At 39.2% G+C, this 15,116-nt stretch overlaps 1 protein-coding gene across 5 annotated transcripts in view; it reads left to right on the top strand.

Moving 5' to 3' along the window:
* Positions 1-15,116, top strand: part of ADAMTSL3 (ADAMTS like 3) — a 366,800-nt gene that overhangs the window by 246,947 nt on the left and 104,737 nt on the right. For all 5 annotated transcript variants that reach the window (XM_060293778.1, XM_060293777.1, XM_060293779.1 and 2 more), the window contains one exon: positions 9,441-9,570. In XM_060293778.1, the coding sequence (XP_060149761.1) occupies positions 9,441-9,570 (130 nt within the window). The remainder of the gene's footprint in view (positions 1-9,440; positions 9,571-15,116) is intronic.

Raw genomic sequence — 15,116 nt, 5'->3', positions numbered from 1 at the left:
GACTCAGTAGTTCCTACCTTTGGAACTCAAATCTAGTGAGGGAAATGTGTTACTCACATAATCACACACACATATATGTAAAGTTACAGCTGGTTATAGCAGCTACAGAAGAAGTATGTGGTGCTATGAAAGCATATAATAGGAGGAATTTGACCTAATTAGGGAAGTCCGGGAAAGCTTCCCTAAGAACAATTACTCTCGAACTTAAATCTGAAAGGTGAGGAATTAATTAAGCAAAAGAGAGGCTGGAGATGGTGGTACAAAGAGAATTTCCAGCAGAAAAAAGATCATGTGGAAGGGCCCTACGTGGCGGGAGGGCACATGGGACATTCCAGGAGCTGAAGAAGTCGGGCACAGCTGAGGTACTGAGAAAGGCGGAGTTTAATGTGAGATGATGCTAGAGAGGAATGCAGGGGCCAGACAGTTAAGGCCTTACCGGCCGTGTTGATTTGGGTCTTTATCCCAAGATCGATGAGAAGCAATTCAGGTCATTGAAGTTGGAGTTAATGATCAAATGTTTATTTCAAAAAGGTTAGTCTGGTTGTATTGTAAAAAAGGGATTAGAAGGGTTCATAGCAGATGTAAGAGGGACCATCAAAGAAGATTTTGCTGGTCCAGGAAAGAGCTTGGGCTGGAGTGGTGATGATGATGGAGATGGAGTGAGCAGGTGACTTTGAGAGATGTTGAGAAGGGAAAAAGTCTGTCAGTGGAGTGGGCCAGTGGGAGTGAGGTGGCAGGTCTGAGTCCTAAGATTCTTTTCTGAGATGATGAGTGCCGACAGGCGGTCCAGTTTGGCAGAAAGAAATCATGACTTCAGTTTGGACATAATGATTTTAAAGTGCCTTTAGACTTCCAAATGGAGATGCTAAAGAGACAGTTGAATGTGTGAATCTGAAGCAAAGTGGCAAGATCTAGTCTGGAAATATACATTTATGAGTCATCTGTGTACGGAGAGAATTGAAGCCAGGGGCATGTATGCAAATCTTCAGGAAGAGAACACCTGTGAGCTGTGGGGAGGGTCTAAGAATGAGCTTTGAGGAAATTCAACATCCAATGGCTGGGTGGAGGATACTGAGCCACAAATGTCAATGCAATGAAGAGGTCAGCCAGATAGGAGCAAAACCAGGAGGGAGTGGTGTGGTGGGAACCAGAGTCGGCTGTGTTGAGGGCACTGAGAGGTGAAGTGAGGTAAACTGAGAATCAGCACCGGGTCCAGCAAGGGGAAGTCACTGAGGACTTACAGGGTCAGTTCCATGGAGTGGTGGAGACAAAGTCAGACTTGAAAGGACAGAGGAGAGTGATAGGTGATGAAATGGAGATGAATAGATTAGATTTTCTTGTGGCAAAACTTACGATAAAGAAAACAGAAGTAGAAGGCTAGAAGGCACAGTGGGTTAAGGGGGAGGTGTGTGAGTGTGCTGTCATTTAATGACAGGGAGCCTTGGGTACATTTAAAAGGCAAGGAGAGGGGAAATTGACAATAAGACAATCATAGTAGGGGATTTTAACACCCCACTTTCCGCATTGGACAGACCATCCAAATGAAAATAAATAAGGAAACACAAGCTTTAGATGACACATTAAACAAGATGGACTTAATTAATATTTATAGGACATTCCATCCAAAATCAACAGAATACACTTTCTTCTCAAGTGCTCACGGAATATTCTTCAGGAGAGATCATATCTTGGGTCACAAATCAAGCCTTCGTAAATTTAAGAAAATTGAAATTGTATCAAGTATCCTTTCTGACCACAGTGCTATGAGACTAGATGTCAATTACAGAAAACAATCTGTAAAATATACAAACACATGGAGGCTGAACAATACACTACTAAGTAACCAAGAGATCACTGAAGAAATCAAAGAGGAAATCAAAAAATACCTAGAAACAAATGACAATGGAAACATGATGACCCAAAACCTATGGGATGCAGCAAAAGCAGTTCTAAGAGGGAAGTTTATAGGAATACAATACTACCTCAAGAAACAAGAAAAATCTCAAATAAACAAACTAATCTTACACCTAAAGCAATTAGAGAAAGAACAAAACCCCCTCAAAGTTAGCAGAAAGAAAGAAATCATAAAAATCAGATCAGAAATAAATGAAAAAGAAATGAAGGAAACGATAGCAAAGATCAATAAAACTAAAAGCTGGTTCTTTGAGAAGATAAAATTAATAAACCATTAACCAGACTCATCAAGAAAAAAAGGGAGAAGACTCAAATCAGTAGAATTAGGAATGAAAAAGGAGAAGTAACAACTGACACTGCAGAAATACAAAGCATCGTAAGAGACTATTACAAGCAACTATATGCCAATAAAATGGACAACCTGGAAGAAATGGACAAATTCTTAGAAAAGCACAATCTTCTGAGACTGAACCAGGAAGAAATAGAAAATATGAACAGACCAATCACAAGCACTGAAATTGAGACTGGAATTAAAAATCTTCCAACAGACAAAAGCCCAGGACCAGATGGTTTCACAGGCGAATTCTATCAAACATTTAGAGAAGAGCTAACACCTATCCTTCTCCAACTCTTCCAAAGTATAGCAGAGGGAGGAACACTCCCAAACTCATTCTACGAGGCCACCATCACCCTGATACCAAAACCAGACAAAGAGGTAACGAAGAAAGAAAACTATAGGCCAATATACTGATGAACATAGATGCAAAAGTCCTCAACAAAATACTAGCAAACAGAATCCAACAGTACATTAAAAGGATCATACACCATGATCAAGTGGGGTTTATCCCAGGATTACAAGGATTCTTCAGTATACGCAAATCAATGTGATACACCATATTAACAAATTGAAGGAGAAAACCCATATGATCATCTCAATAGATGCAGAAAAAGCCTTCGACAAAATTCAACACCAATTTATGATAAAAACCCTCCAGAGGGCTTCCCTGGTGGCACAGTTGTTGAGAATCCGCCTGCCGATGCAGGGGACAGGGGTTCGTGCCCCCGTCCGGGAAGATCCCACATGCCGCGGAGTGGCTGGGCCCATGAGCTGTGGCCGCTGAGCCTGCGCGTCCAGAGCCTGTGCTCTGCAATGGGAGAGTCCACAACAGTGAGACGCCCATGTACTGCAAAAAAAAAAAAAAAACCCTCCAGAAAGTAGGCATAGAGGGAACCAACCTCAACATAATAAAGGCTATATATGACAAACCCACAGCCAACATCGTCCTCAATGGTGAAAAACTAAACCATTTCCACTAAGATCAGGAACAAAACAAGGTTGCCCACTCTCACCACTATTATTCAACATAGTTTTGGAAGGTTTAGACACAATAAAAGGAATCCAAATCGGAAAAGAAGAGGTAAAACCGTCACTGTTTGCAGATGACATGATACTATACATAGAGAATCCTAAAGATGCTACCAGAAAACTACTAGGGCTAATCAATGAATTTGGTAAAGTAGCAGGATACAAAATTAATGCACAGAAATCTCTGGCATTCCTATACACAAATGATGAAAAATCTGAAAGTGAAATCAGGCAAATACTCCCACTTACCATTGCAACAAAAAGAATAAATTGTCTAGGAATAAACCTACCTAAGGAGACAAAAGACCTGTACTCAGAAAACTATAAGACACTGATGAAAGAAATTAAAGATGATACAAACAGATGGAGAGATATACCATGTTCTTGGATTGGAAGAATCACCATTGTGAAAATGACTATACTACCCAAAACAATCTACAGGTTCAGTGCAATCCCTATCAAACTACCAATAGCATTTTTTACAGAGCTAGAACAATAAATATCACAATTTGTATGGAAACACAAAAGACCCCGAATAGCCAAGGCAATCTTGAGAAAGAAAAACGGAGCTGGAGGAATCGGGCTCCCTAACTTCAAACTATACCACAAAACTACAGTAATCAAGAAAGTATGGTACTGGCACAAAAACCAGAATATGGATCAATGGAACAGGATAGAAAGCACAGAGATACACGCATGCACGTATGGTCACCTTATCTTTGATAAAGGAGGGAAGAATATACAATGGAGAAAAGACAGCCTCTTCGATAAGTGGTGCTGGGAAAACTGGACAGCTACATGTAAAAGAATGAAATTAGAACACTCCCTAACACCATACACAAAAATAAGCTCAAAACGGATTAAAGACCCAAATGTAAGACCAGACACTATAAAACTCTTAGAGGAAAACATAGGCAGAACACTCTATGACATAAATCACAGCATGATCCTTTTTGACCCACCTCCTAGAGAAATGAAAATAAAAACAAAAATAAACAAATGCGACCTAATGAAACTTCAAAGCTTTTGCATAGCAGAGGAAACCATAAACAAGACGAAAAGACAACACTTAGAATGGGAGAAAATATTTTCAAAGAAGCAACTGACAAAGGTTTAATCTCCAAAATATATAAGCAGCTCATGCAGCTCAGTATCAAAAAGCAAACAACCCTATCCAAAAATGGGCAGAAGACCTAGATAGACATTTCTCCAAAGCAGACATACAGATTTCCAGAAAACACATGGAAGGATGCTCAACATCACTAATCATTAGAGAAATGCAAATCAAACTACAATGTGTCACCTCACTTTGGCCAGAATGGCCATCACCAAAATATCTACAGACAATAAATGCTGGAGAGGGTGTGGAGAAAAGGGAAACCTCTTGCACTGTTGGTGGGAATGTAAACTGATACAGCCACTATGGAGAACAGTATGAAGGTTCCTTAAAAAACTAAAAATAGAACTACCATATGACCCAGTAATCCCACTACTGGACATATACCCTGAGAAAACCATAATTCAAAAAGAGTCATGTACCACGATGTTCACTGCAGCTCTATTTACTATAGCCAGGACATGGAAGCAACCTAAGTGTCCATCGACAGATGAATGGATAAAGAAAATGTGGCACGTGTACAATGGAATATTACTCAGCCATAAAAAGAAACGCAACTGAGTTATTTGTAGTGAGGTGGATGGACCTAGAGTCTGTCATACAGAGTGAAGTAAGTCAGAAAGAGAAAAGCAAACACTGTATGCTACCACATATATATGGAATCTAAAAAAAAAAAAATGGATCTGAAGAACCTAGGGGCAGGACAGGAATAAAGACACAGACGTAGAAAATGGACTTGAGGACATGGGGAGGGGGAAGGGTAAGCTGGGACAAAGTGAGAGAGTGGCATGGACATATACACACTACCAATTGAAAATAGATAGTGGGAAGCAGCCGCATCGCACAGGGAGATCAGCTCGGTGCTTTGTGACCACCTAGAGGGGTGGGATAGGGAGGGTGGGAGGGAGACACAAGAGGGAGAGGATATGGGGATATATGTATACATATAGCTGATTCACTTTGTTATACGGCAGAAACTAACACAACATTGTAAAGCAATTATACTCCAATAAAGATGTTAAAAGTAAAATAAAATAAATAGACACATACAAAAAAAAGGCAAGGAGAAAGTTCCAGAATGAAAGCAAAAGGCAAAGTATCAAGAAATGTCCTAAATGCCAGGGAGTGAAATTCATAGCCTGGTTGTGGAGCTCAGTCTTAAATAGTTGCAGGAGCAGCTCCTAATGGAAACTGGCAAGGGAAAGGCGAGGATGGATGTGAGGGTGGGTGGGTGATCGCAGGAAGTTCCTATCTGGTTGTTTCTGTTCGAGTGTGTGTGAATATTTGTGTGTGAGTGATTTGGTATGTGAATGCCCAGTTGTTTGAGGTCACATGTAGTATTCTTTTATTATACTTTTGACTTGATTACAGTGTGCTAGTATTTAATTTAGGGTTTTCCATGCATGTATGAATGATATTGATGCACGTAGGTATCATCTGTTGAGCGTGGTGGAGTACAAGATGCCTTCCTGCAAATGGGAAAGTAGGACTGCAAGCTGATTTGGCCCACTATGGGCTCATTTTAGCATACTTCCTATGGAGATGTGTTCCCGACATGGTACATCAGCAATAGCTGTTTTGTTCTCTTCAGATCCCTTCAAATCATAACAGGCCTCTAGCTGTAGTTTCTTCCAGCTACTCTTGATATAACTGGTCACTTCCTTTCAGGCTCCAGTGATGTTTATGATGCCCTTCATAAGGCCAAATGGCTTTCAACAGTCCTTAATTTTTACCAGCTGTCTTCTCATCTGGCTCCTAAAAAGAACTCACCTATTTGGAGTGCTATAAAACTTGCATTTTCATACCAGAATGGCACTCCTCTGGGTCCATACCATATTATGGTTCTACTTTTTTTCATTACCTGGGAGCTTATAGCAGTAGTTATTCTATCATACTGGCTAATCAGCAGAAGGAAAAACCTATGCTAACTGTTCTTTTCAATATGGCCCTAGGCTTGCATCTGTCATATAGCATTGTATAAAGCAACACTATATGAAGTAGATCTGGGTTTTTTTTCTCTTATAGATTTTTATCATCAGTTTTATACTAGTTTTGTGAGATGACTTGGAGTTTTCCATACCTTTTAATAATCTTAAATAGTTCATATCATAGAAGCTATCTGTTTTAAAAGTTTGGAAGAATTTGCATCTATAACTGTCCAAATTCAGTTCTTGCTTTTCCCTCTTGGGGGCAGGATTGAGGGGGGAGCACTGTGGCTGGATCATTAACATCATTTTCAAGTTTCCCCCCTGCTTATTGTTATATACAAGGTCTTAATTTTAAAGTGAATTTCATAATTTAGATTTTCTTGGAAAAAAGTCATCTATTTCATGATATTAAAACCATCATCAAGAGATGTTCATCTAGTCTCAGGTTGCTTTAAGACTTCCTCTTCTCTTTTTTTCTTGTCACAAATAATGTGTAACCTAGTCACTCTTTTTGACCTAGGAGTTTTATAGGAAATGACTTAAAAAATTCTAATGTTTGGATTGGGGGGTGGGTTAATTGTTTATTATTCATTTATAGTTGGACTCTATTATGGTCAAGAATGTTACTTGCATAATTTCTGGCTTGTGGAATTTAGTGCAGTTTTCTTTATAGACTCATATAGGATCAATTTTTGTTAATGTTCCACTGGTGCTTAAAAAGAGCATATTACATTTGTTTCTAAGGGCCAAGGCTATTTGGTATTTTATCAACATAATTTTCTTATTCAAATCATTTTCCCACTTTGAAAAATAATTTGATATGTTAAATAGTGGGTGTCATCTTAAAGGTTCTGACTATAGATTTTTTTATTGCTCCAAGTATTTTTTACTGGGTGTGTGTGTGTGTGTGTCTGTGTGATGTTACTTGGCATGTTGAATTAGTCAAGATTTGTTTGCAAGAAATCCAACTCAAACTAACCTTAAACCAACAAAAGGGAATGTATTAGCTCATTTATTGGCTCTGCTTCCCATCATAGAGTCTGTGTTTTTACCCTTTAATTATGAATTCATTTCTTGATGTAGGCTTTGGATATTTTTTTGCCAAAGAAAAAACAACCCTCTTAATATGACATTGTAGAAGTCAAATATGAAGTGAAGGATGTTGCCTCATGCTACCAAAGGAATTTATTAGAAAACTTACATCGAAATTTCAACACTTGATTTATTTTATGACTTCTAAATGCATATTTGCGATTACTATCCACATTTTAAGTATAAGATGAAGTAAACTTATTTTTATAATTTTTACTTTTGAGGATAAAGGTTAACTCAATCCTCTTGAAGTGAAAAGTGGTGAAGTCATATTGTAGGCCCAGTACGTGGGAAGGGACATATTCTCGTGGTCGTCTTTGGAAAATGCATTCTACCTCAATAAGTATCCTAAATCGCCTCTTAAACTTCTATATTTTTTGAGTAAAGTTGCTTTAAGACCCAGAGATTTGTCACAAATGTTGTGAAAGTCCATCAAAATGGTTAAAATGAGATAACTTTGGTGCTTTCAGACTCACCCCCTCAGTCTCCAGAAAACATTTCAAAATAGTCTCTAACTGTAGTTTCTAAATAATTTTGATTACAAATTAAAATATATGTGAAAGACAACTGAATTTTTCTCAGATTAAAAAGAAATGAAACCTGCTAGAAAATGAACATCTGTAAAGTCACTAAGAAAGTTTGACATTTGCTGGTGAGAACCCAAGGTGTGATGTTGTAGCAGTGTCTCCTTGTATTTCAGGTTAGCCACTGTTTATTTAAAAAAAGAAAAAGGTTCATGGAAGATGCATGGAGATTTAAGACTGCATCCTGCCATGGATGGGAGCATAAGATTACAACTGAAGAAAGCAAAAGAAAATTTAGTGAAAAGAACTGAACATCTCAAATACATATTTTATATATACTTTTGGCCTGTACTGCATTCTGCGAAATATTGTAAAATGGTTGAATTGAAACATGGCATTTGGAAAAAGAACCACAATCTTATAACATAATGGAACACACATTTTTGCATGAAACTGAATACATTTGCGTATTTCAAATAGCATAGTCAGTCGCTATTACAATTTTCATTTGATTTTTTTCATCAAAAGTTTCATTTATATTTTGTTCAGTTCTGATTTTCCAATAATTTTTTTTTTTTGTCTCAACAAAAAAAGAAGAGTGGTTGAGACATGGGCTTTGGGGTCAGACAGACCTGTCTAACCTCAAAGGAAAAATGTGCCTGTGAAAGTTCATATTTGAACAGGGAAGCTGGTTGGCTGTATTGCATTTTGGAATCCCTCGGGTACAAAAGAAAGACCACTGAATTCGGAAGCAGGAAATCTGATTTTTAGTTTTGAATGTACCACTCTTTTGCGGTCTTCATTTCTCTCTCAACTGTTTCCTTATGATTAAATTAATAAAATGGAGATAATGATACCATTCTTTTGACCTCACAAGATTATGGTGGGCTCAAATAGTGTATTTGAAAGCACTTCATACACTGCAAATCACTTTCCCAATGGGAGGCATTGCTGTTGTTTTTGCTAGTAATAGAAATATTACTAATGATAGTATTTAGTGAACAGGAACTCCAACTCTAATGAAAATTTTAATAAGGGTTATACACCAAATTTAGCACATATTCAATGATATAAAGCAAGTGTTATTCTTTAGGAGCTGATATGAAAATTCCTCTTAGGGAAATTATTGTATATGTTTGGAAGGAACACTTTGATGATTCATTTGAGGGAACTCCTAGCTTTGAGTATATTTGGAATGCAGGTCAGTCTGAAGGTGGATGGGGAGTCGGGATGCTCCTTAATGTCTTAAAGTGAGTATATTTGGGGGAGGGACAGTAGAGGGACTGAGTTTAAAAGGTGATGGAGAGAATATCAAAGACTGGGAGACTTTGCAAAATGCAAAGTCGTTTGCTCCACGTGTACCCTGAAATGCAGCCTGCAGCCACGTAATATGGTCAAAAGGGCAGTAGCTTAAGAACGAGAAGTCTCAAGACCCTGTTTTCTTTTTTCCGCACGAGTTATTCTAAGTCATTTGCACTTTTTCTCTTTCCAACCTCCAGGCTATCAAGAAGCCATTGCAGTGTGCTTACACATCCAGACCCAGCAGACGGTCAACGACTCCTTGTGTGATATGGTCCACCGTCCTCCAGCAATGAGTCAGGCTTGTAACACGGAACCCTGCCCACCCAGGTATGTGCTGTCTCATGCTCCCAGGACACACCGTCTGAATGGTAACACCCTCCCTTGCAGAGAAACACGTGTGTGCATTGAGACTGGCGGGTCCACCCAAAGTAGATCTGCCTGGCCTATGTCGGAGTTCTCCCTTCTCTGTTCGAGTTATGCCCCAGCCAAATTCTTGCTAAGATGCACAGATACTGCCAGGTTCAGCAGGAAACCCCTTTAGTCTGACTTTTGTTTGCATCAAACATGAATGAACATGAGCTGGCCTGCTGCTGACAAAACCATGAGGTCAGCAGTTTTGTCCTGTCTCCTGTCTGTCTCCTCAAGAACATTTCTGTGCCCAAAGCCACATCCAAGAGCACAGGATCTGAGGTCGGGTTGGCACTGGTACACAGTAGGTGCTCAATCCATATTTGTTGAATGACTGAGTGATCTCCTATTTGTTACCTAGAACTCACACCAGTGTGTTCTTACCTTCCCACGATTTACCATAGATCTCAGATTATGGGGTGTAATGTTACAGGCCCCAAAGGGTAGGCGAGGTTGACTTATTTTTGGTCTCCAAGTTTGAACTTAAAAGTTAATCTGCTTCCTTTCACAAGTCCTTTTAAGATCCTGGGGAATTTTATCAGAAGGAAGGGTAGGTTTTCCCCCTGTTCCTCTATCCCTGCGTGTTGCTGGCTACAGAGGATTATAACTCAGCATCACTGGTCTCTCACACAAGACCTTCCAAAATCCAGGCCCCATTTTTTTCTCTTCTCTATCCTTTACCTTTATGATCTTCACCACTCTTCTCTGATAAATTTAAAACCAAGAATTTAAAGCCCATTCCCAATCACCTCCTCTCTCTTGTTGCCAGATTCTCTTTCCTGCCTCTTAGTAATTATATCACCCATCTGATGAGGTACCTGTATTCACTAAAGGTGAGTTTAGTTATGTCTAGGACCCTAAGTAATTGAGGAAGTTTGTGTCCCGTGCCATACGGGAGTAAGGGTAGGTTTTTATGTTTATTCAGGAAATAAGTTGTGCTTGTGGAATTCTCTTGATCTTTCTGATTTTGATTCCATGAGATGTGTTGGCTATGAGGCAGAAACTCCTGCCTTCCTGGTCTGAAGTGGTGAGGGTGAGGATCAAATAAGTCAGGGCATCCTGGAGATCCAGTCTTATGTATCCCACAGATGGGCCCTTTCCTTGTGGGTCTTGCTCTCTAACCTGCAGAGTCTTGGGAAGAGGCCAGCTCAATGCATGCTTCATCCCTGGGGAGACCACACCTGCAGTGAGCCAGGCACAGGGTTTTATCTAGCCGTATTTCTTTTTAAAAAATTTTTTATTGGAGTATAGTTGCTTTACAGTGTTGTGTTAGTTTCTGCTGTACAGCAAAATGAATCAGCTATACGTATACATATATATCCCCTCCTTTTTGGATTTCCTTCCCATTTAGGTCACCACAGAGCATTGAGTAGAGTTCCCTGTGCTCTACAGTAGGTTCTCATTAGGACATGGAAGCAATCTAAATGTCCATCAACAGAGGAATGGATAAAGATGTGGTCCATTGCAATATTTCTGACTTAAGTTGTCGGCTAAGGAAATACGGGGCACTTCTTGACTTGCGTTAGAACCGTCTTGCTGTGCTCAGCTGAGAGGAGGCAGTAAAGACCTACAAACGTACTTTGGAGAGCAAGACCCAGAAACAGCATAGGGAAATCTTCTTTCCTGGACATCTCATTTCCACCCCCAGGTTTCTGAATTCCAGAGTCATCCGTACCAGAACACTAACAGAAAATTGCAGAAGAGACAATACAGTAAGACTATTAGGATCTAGCTGGGCATCAGGATACCCACTTTGTCAAGTCTGTCCGGAGCTGTCCAAGAACATCAAGTATATGGGAGGTGGTGCTGAGGCTATATCCAATTGGAACGACCTTTTCATCTTTTTTTTTTTTTTTGGTAACACCTTTATTGGAGTATAATTGTTTTACAATGATGTCTTAGTTTCGCTTTATAACAAAGGGAATCAGTTACACATATATCTCCATATCACTTCCCTCTTGGGTCTCCCTCCCTCCCACCCTCCCTATCCCACCCCTCTAGGCGGTCACAAAGCACCGAGCTGATCTCCCTGTGCTATGCGGCTGCTCCCCACTAGCTATGTATTTTACATTTGGTAGTGTATGTATGTCCATGCCTCTCTCTCACTTCGTCCCAGTTTACCCTTCCCCCTCCCTGTGTCCTCAAGCCCATTCTCTAGTAGGTCTGCGTCTTTATTCCCATCTTGTCCCTAGGTTCTTCATGACCTTTTATTTATTTATTTATTTTAGATTCCATATATATTTGTTAGCATATGGTATTTTTCTCTTTCCGACTTACTTCACTCTGTATGACAGACTCTAGGTCCATCCACCTCACTACAAATAACTCAGTTTCACTTCTTTTTATGGATGAGTAATATTCCATTGTATATATGTGCCACATCTTCTTTATCCATTCATCTGTCGATGGGCACTTAGGTTGCTTCCGTGTCCTGGCTGTTGTAAATAGAGCTGCAGTGAACATTGTGGTACATGACTCTTTTTGAATTATGATTTTCTCAGGGTATATGCCCAGTAGTGGGATTGCTGGGTGGTATGGTAGTTCTATTTTTAGTTATTTAAGAAACCTCCATATTGTTCTCCATAGTGGCTGTACCAATTTACATTCCCACCAACAGTGCAAGAGGGTTCCCTTTTCTCCACACCCTCTCCAGCATTTATTGTTTGTAGATGTTGTGACGATGGCCATTCTGACCGGTGTGCGATGATACCTCATTGTAGTTTTGATTTGCATTTCTCTAATGATTAATGATGTTGAGCATTCTTTCATGTGTTTGTTGGAAATCTGTATGTCTGCTTTGGAGAAATGTCTATTTAGGTCTTCTGCCCATTTTTGGATTGGGTTGTTTGTTTTTTTGATATTGAGCTGCATGAGCTGCTTGTAAATTTTGGAGATTAATCCTTTGTCAGTTGCTTCATTTGCAAATATTTTCTCCCATTCTGAGGGTTGTCTTCTCGTCTTGTTTATGGTTTCCTTTGCTGTGCAAAAGCTTTCAAGTTTCATTACGTCCCATTTTTTTTTGTTTGTTTTTATTTCCATTTCTCTAAGAGGTGGGTCAAAAAGGATCTTGCTGTGATTTGTGTGATAAAGTGTTCTGCCTATGTTTTCCTTTAAGAGTTTGATAGTGTCTGGCCTTACATTTAGGACTTTAATCCATTTTTTTTTTCATGGTACGCGGGCCTCTCACTGCTGTGGCCTCTCCTGTTGCGGAGCCCAGGCTCCAGACGCGCAGACTCAGCGGCCGTGGCTCACGGGCACAGCCGCTCCACAGCATGTGGGATCTTCCCAGACCGGGGCACGAACCCGTGACCCCTGCATCGGCAGGCGGACTCTCAACCACTGCGCCACCAGGGAAGCCCTTTAATCCATTTTGAGTTTATTTTTGTGTATGGTGTTAGGGAGTGTTCTAATTTCATTCTTTTCCATGTAGGTGTCCAGTTTTCCCAGCACCACTTACTGAAGAGGCTGTCTTTTCTCCATTGTATATTCTTCCCTCCTTTATCAAAAATAAGGTGACCATATATGTGTGGGTTTATTTCTGGGCTTTCTATCCTGTTCCATTAATCTATATTTCTGTTTTTGTGCCAGTACCATACTGTCTGGATCATTGTAGCTTTGTAGTATTGTCTGTAGTCAGGGAGCCTGATTTCTCCAGCTCCGTTTTTCTTTCTCAAGATTGCTTTGGCTCTTCGGGGTCTTTTGTGTTTCCATACAAATTGTGATATTTTTTGTTCTAGTTCTGTGAAAAATGCCAGTGGTAGTTTGACAGGGATGCATTGAATCTGTAGATTGCTTTGGGTATTAGAGTCATTTTCACAATGTTGATTCTTCCAATCCAAGAACATGTTATATCTATTTATATCATCTTTAATTTCTTTCATCAGTTTCTTATAATTTTCTGCATACAGGTCTTTTGTCTCCTTAGGTAGGTTTATTCGTAGGTATTTTATTCTTTTTGTTGCAATGGTAAATGGGAGAGTTTTCTTGATTTCACTTTCAGATTTTTCATCATTAGTATATAGGAATGCAGAAGATTTCTTTGCATTAATTTTGTATCCTGCTACTTTACCAAATTCATTGATTGGCTCTAGTAGTTTTCTGGTAGCTTATTTAGGATTCTCTATGTATAGTATCATGTCATCTGCAAACAGTGACAGCTTTACTTCTTCTTTTCCAGTTTGGATTCCTTTTATTTCTTTTTCTTCTCTGATTGCTGTGGCTAAAACTTCCAAAACTATGTTGAATAAGAGTGGTGAGAGTGGGCAACCTTGTCTCGTTCCTGATCTTAGTGCAAATGCTTTCAGTTTTTCACCATTGAGGACGTTGTCGGCTGTGGGTTTGTCATATGTGCCCTTTATTCTGTTGAGGTAAGTTCCCTCTATGCCTACTTTCTGGAGGATTTTTATCATAAATGGGTGTTGAATTTTGTCGAAAGCTTTCTCTGCATCTACTGAGATGATCATATGGTTTTTCTCCTTCAATTTGTTAATATGGTGTATCACATTGATTGATTTGCATATATTGAAGAATCCTTGCATTCGTGGGATAAACCCCACTTGATCATGGTGTATGATCCGTTTAATATGCTGTTGGTTTCTGTTTGTTAGTATTTTGTTGAGGATTTTTGCATCTATGTTCATCAGTGATATTGGCCTGTAGTTTTCTTTCTTTGTGACATCTTTGTCTGGTTTTGGTATCAGGGTGATGGTGGCCTAGTAGAATGAGATTGGGAGTGTTCCTCCCTCTGCTATATTTTTGAAGAGGTTGAGAAGGATAGGTGTTAGCTCTTCTCTAAATGTTTGCTAGAATTTGCCTGTGAAGCCATCTGGTCCTGGGCTTTTTCTGTTGGAAGATTTTTAATCACAGTTTCAATTTCAGTGCTTGTGATTGGTCTGTTCATATTTTCTCCTTCTTCCTGGTTTAGTCTTAGAAGGTTGTGCATTTCTAAGAATTTGTCCATCTTTCCAGGCTGTCCATTTTATTGGCATATAGTTGCTTGTAGTAATCTCTCATGATACTTTGTATTTCTGCAGTGTCAGTTGTTACTTCTCCTTTTTCATTTCTAATTCTATTGGTTTGAGTCTTCTCCCTTTTTTTCTTGATGAGTCTGGCTAATGGTTTATTAATTTTGTTTATCTTTTCAAAGAACCAGCTTTTAGTTTTATTGATCTTTGCTATCGTTTCCTTCATTTCTTTTTCATTTATTTCTGATCTGATCTTTATGATTTATTTCCTTCTGCTAACTTGGGATTTTTTTGGTTCTTCTTTCTCTAATTGTGTTAGGTGTAAAGTTAGTTTATTTGAGATGTTTCTTGTATTTTAAGGTAGGATTGTGTTGCTATAAACTTCTCTCTTAGAACTGCTTTTGCTGCATCCCACAGGTTTTGGGTCATCGTGTTTTCATTGTCATTTGTTTCTAGGTATTTTTTGATTTCCTCTTTGATTTCTTCAGTGATCTCTTGATT

The sequence above is a fragment of the Globicephala melas genome, chromosome 2 (assembly GCF_963455315.2).
Source record: "Globicephala melas chromosome 2, mGloMel1.2, whole genome shotgun sequence".
NCBI classification, from domain to species: domain Eukaryota; kingdom Metazoa; phylum Chordata; class Mammalia; order Artiodactyla; family Delphinidae; genus Globicephala; species Globicephala melas.
This window is presented reverse-complemented; position numbering and strand designations above follow the sequence as displayed.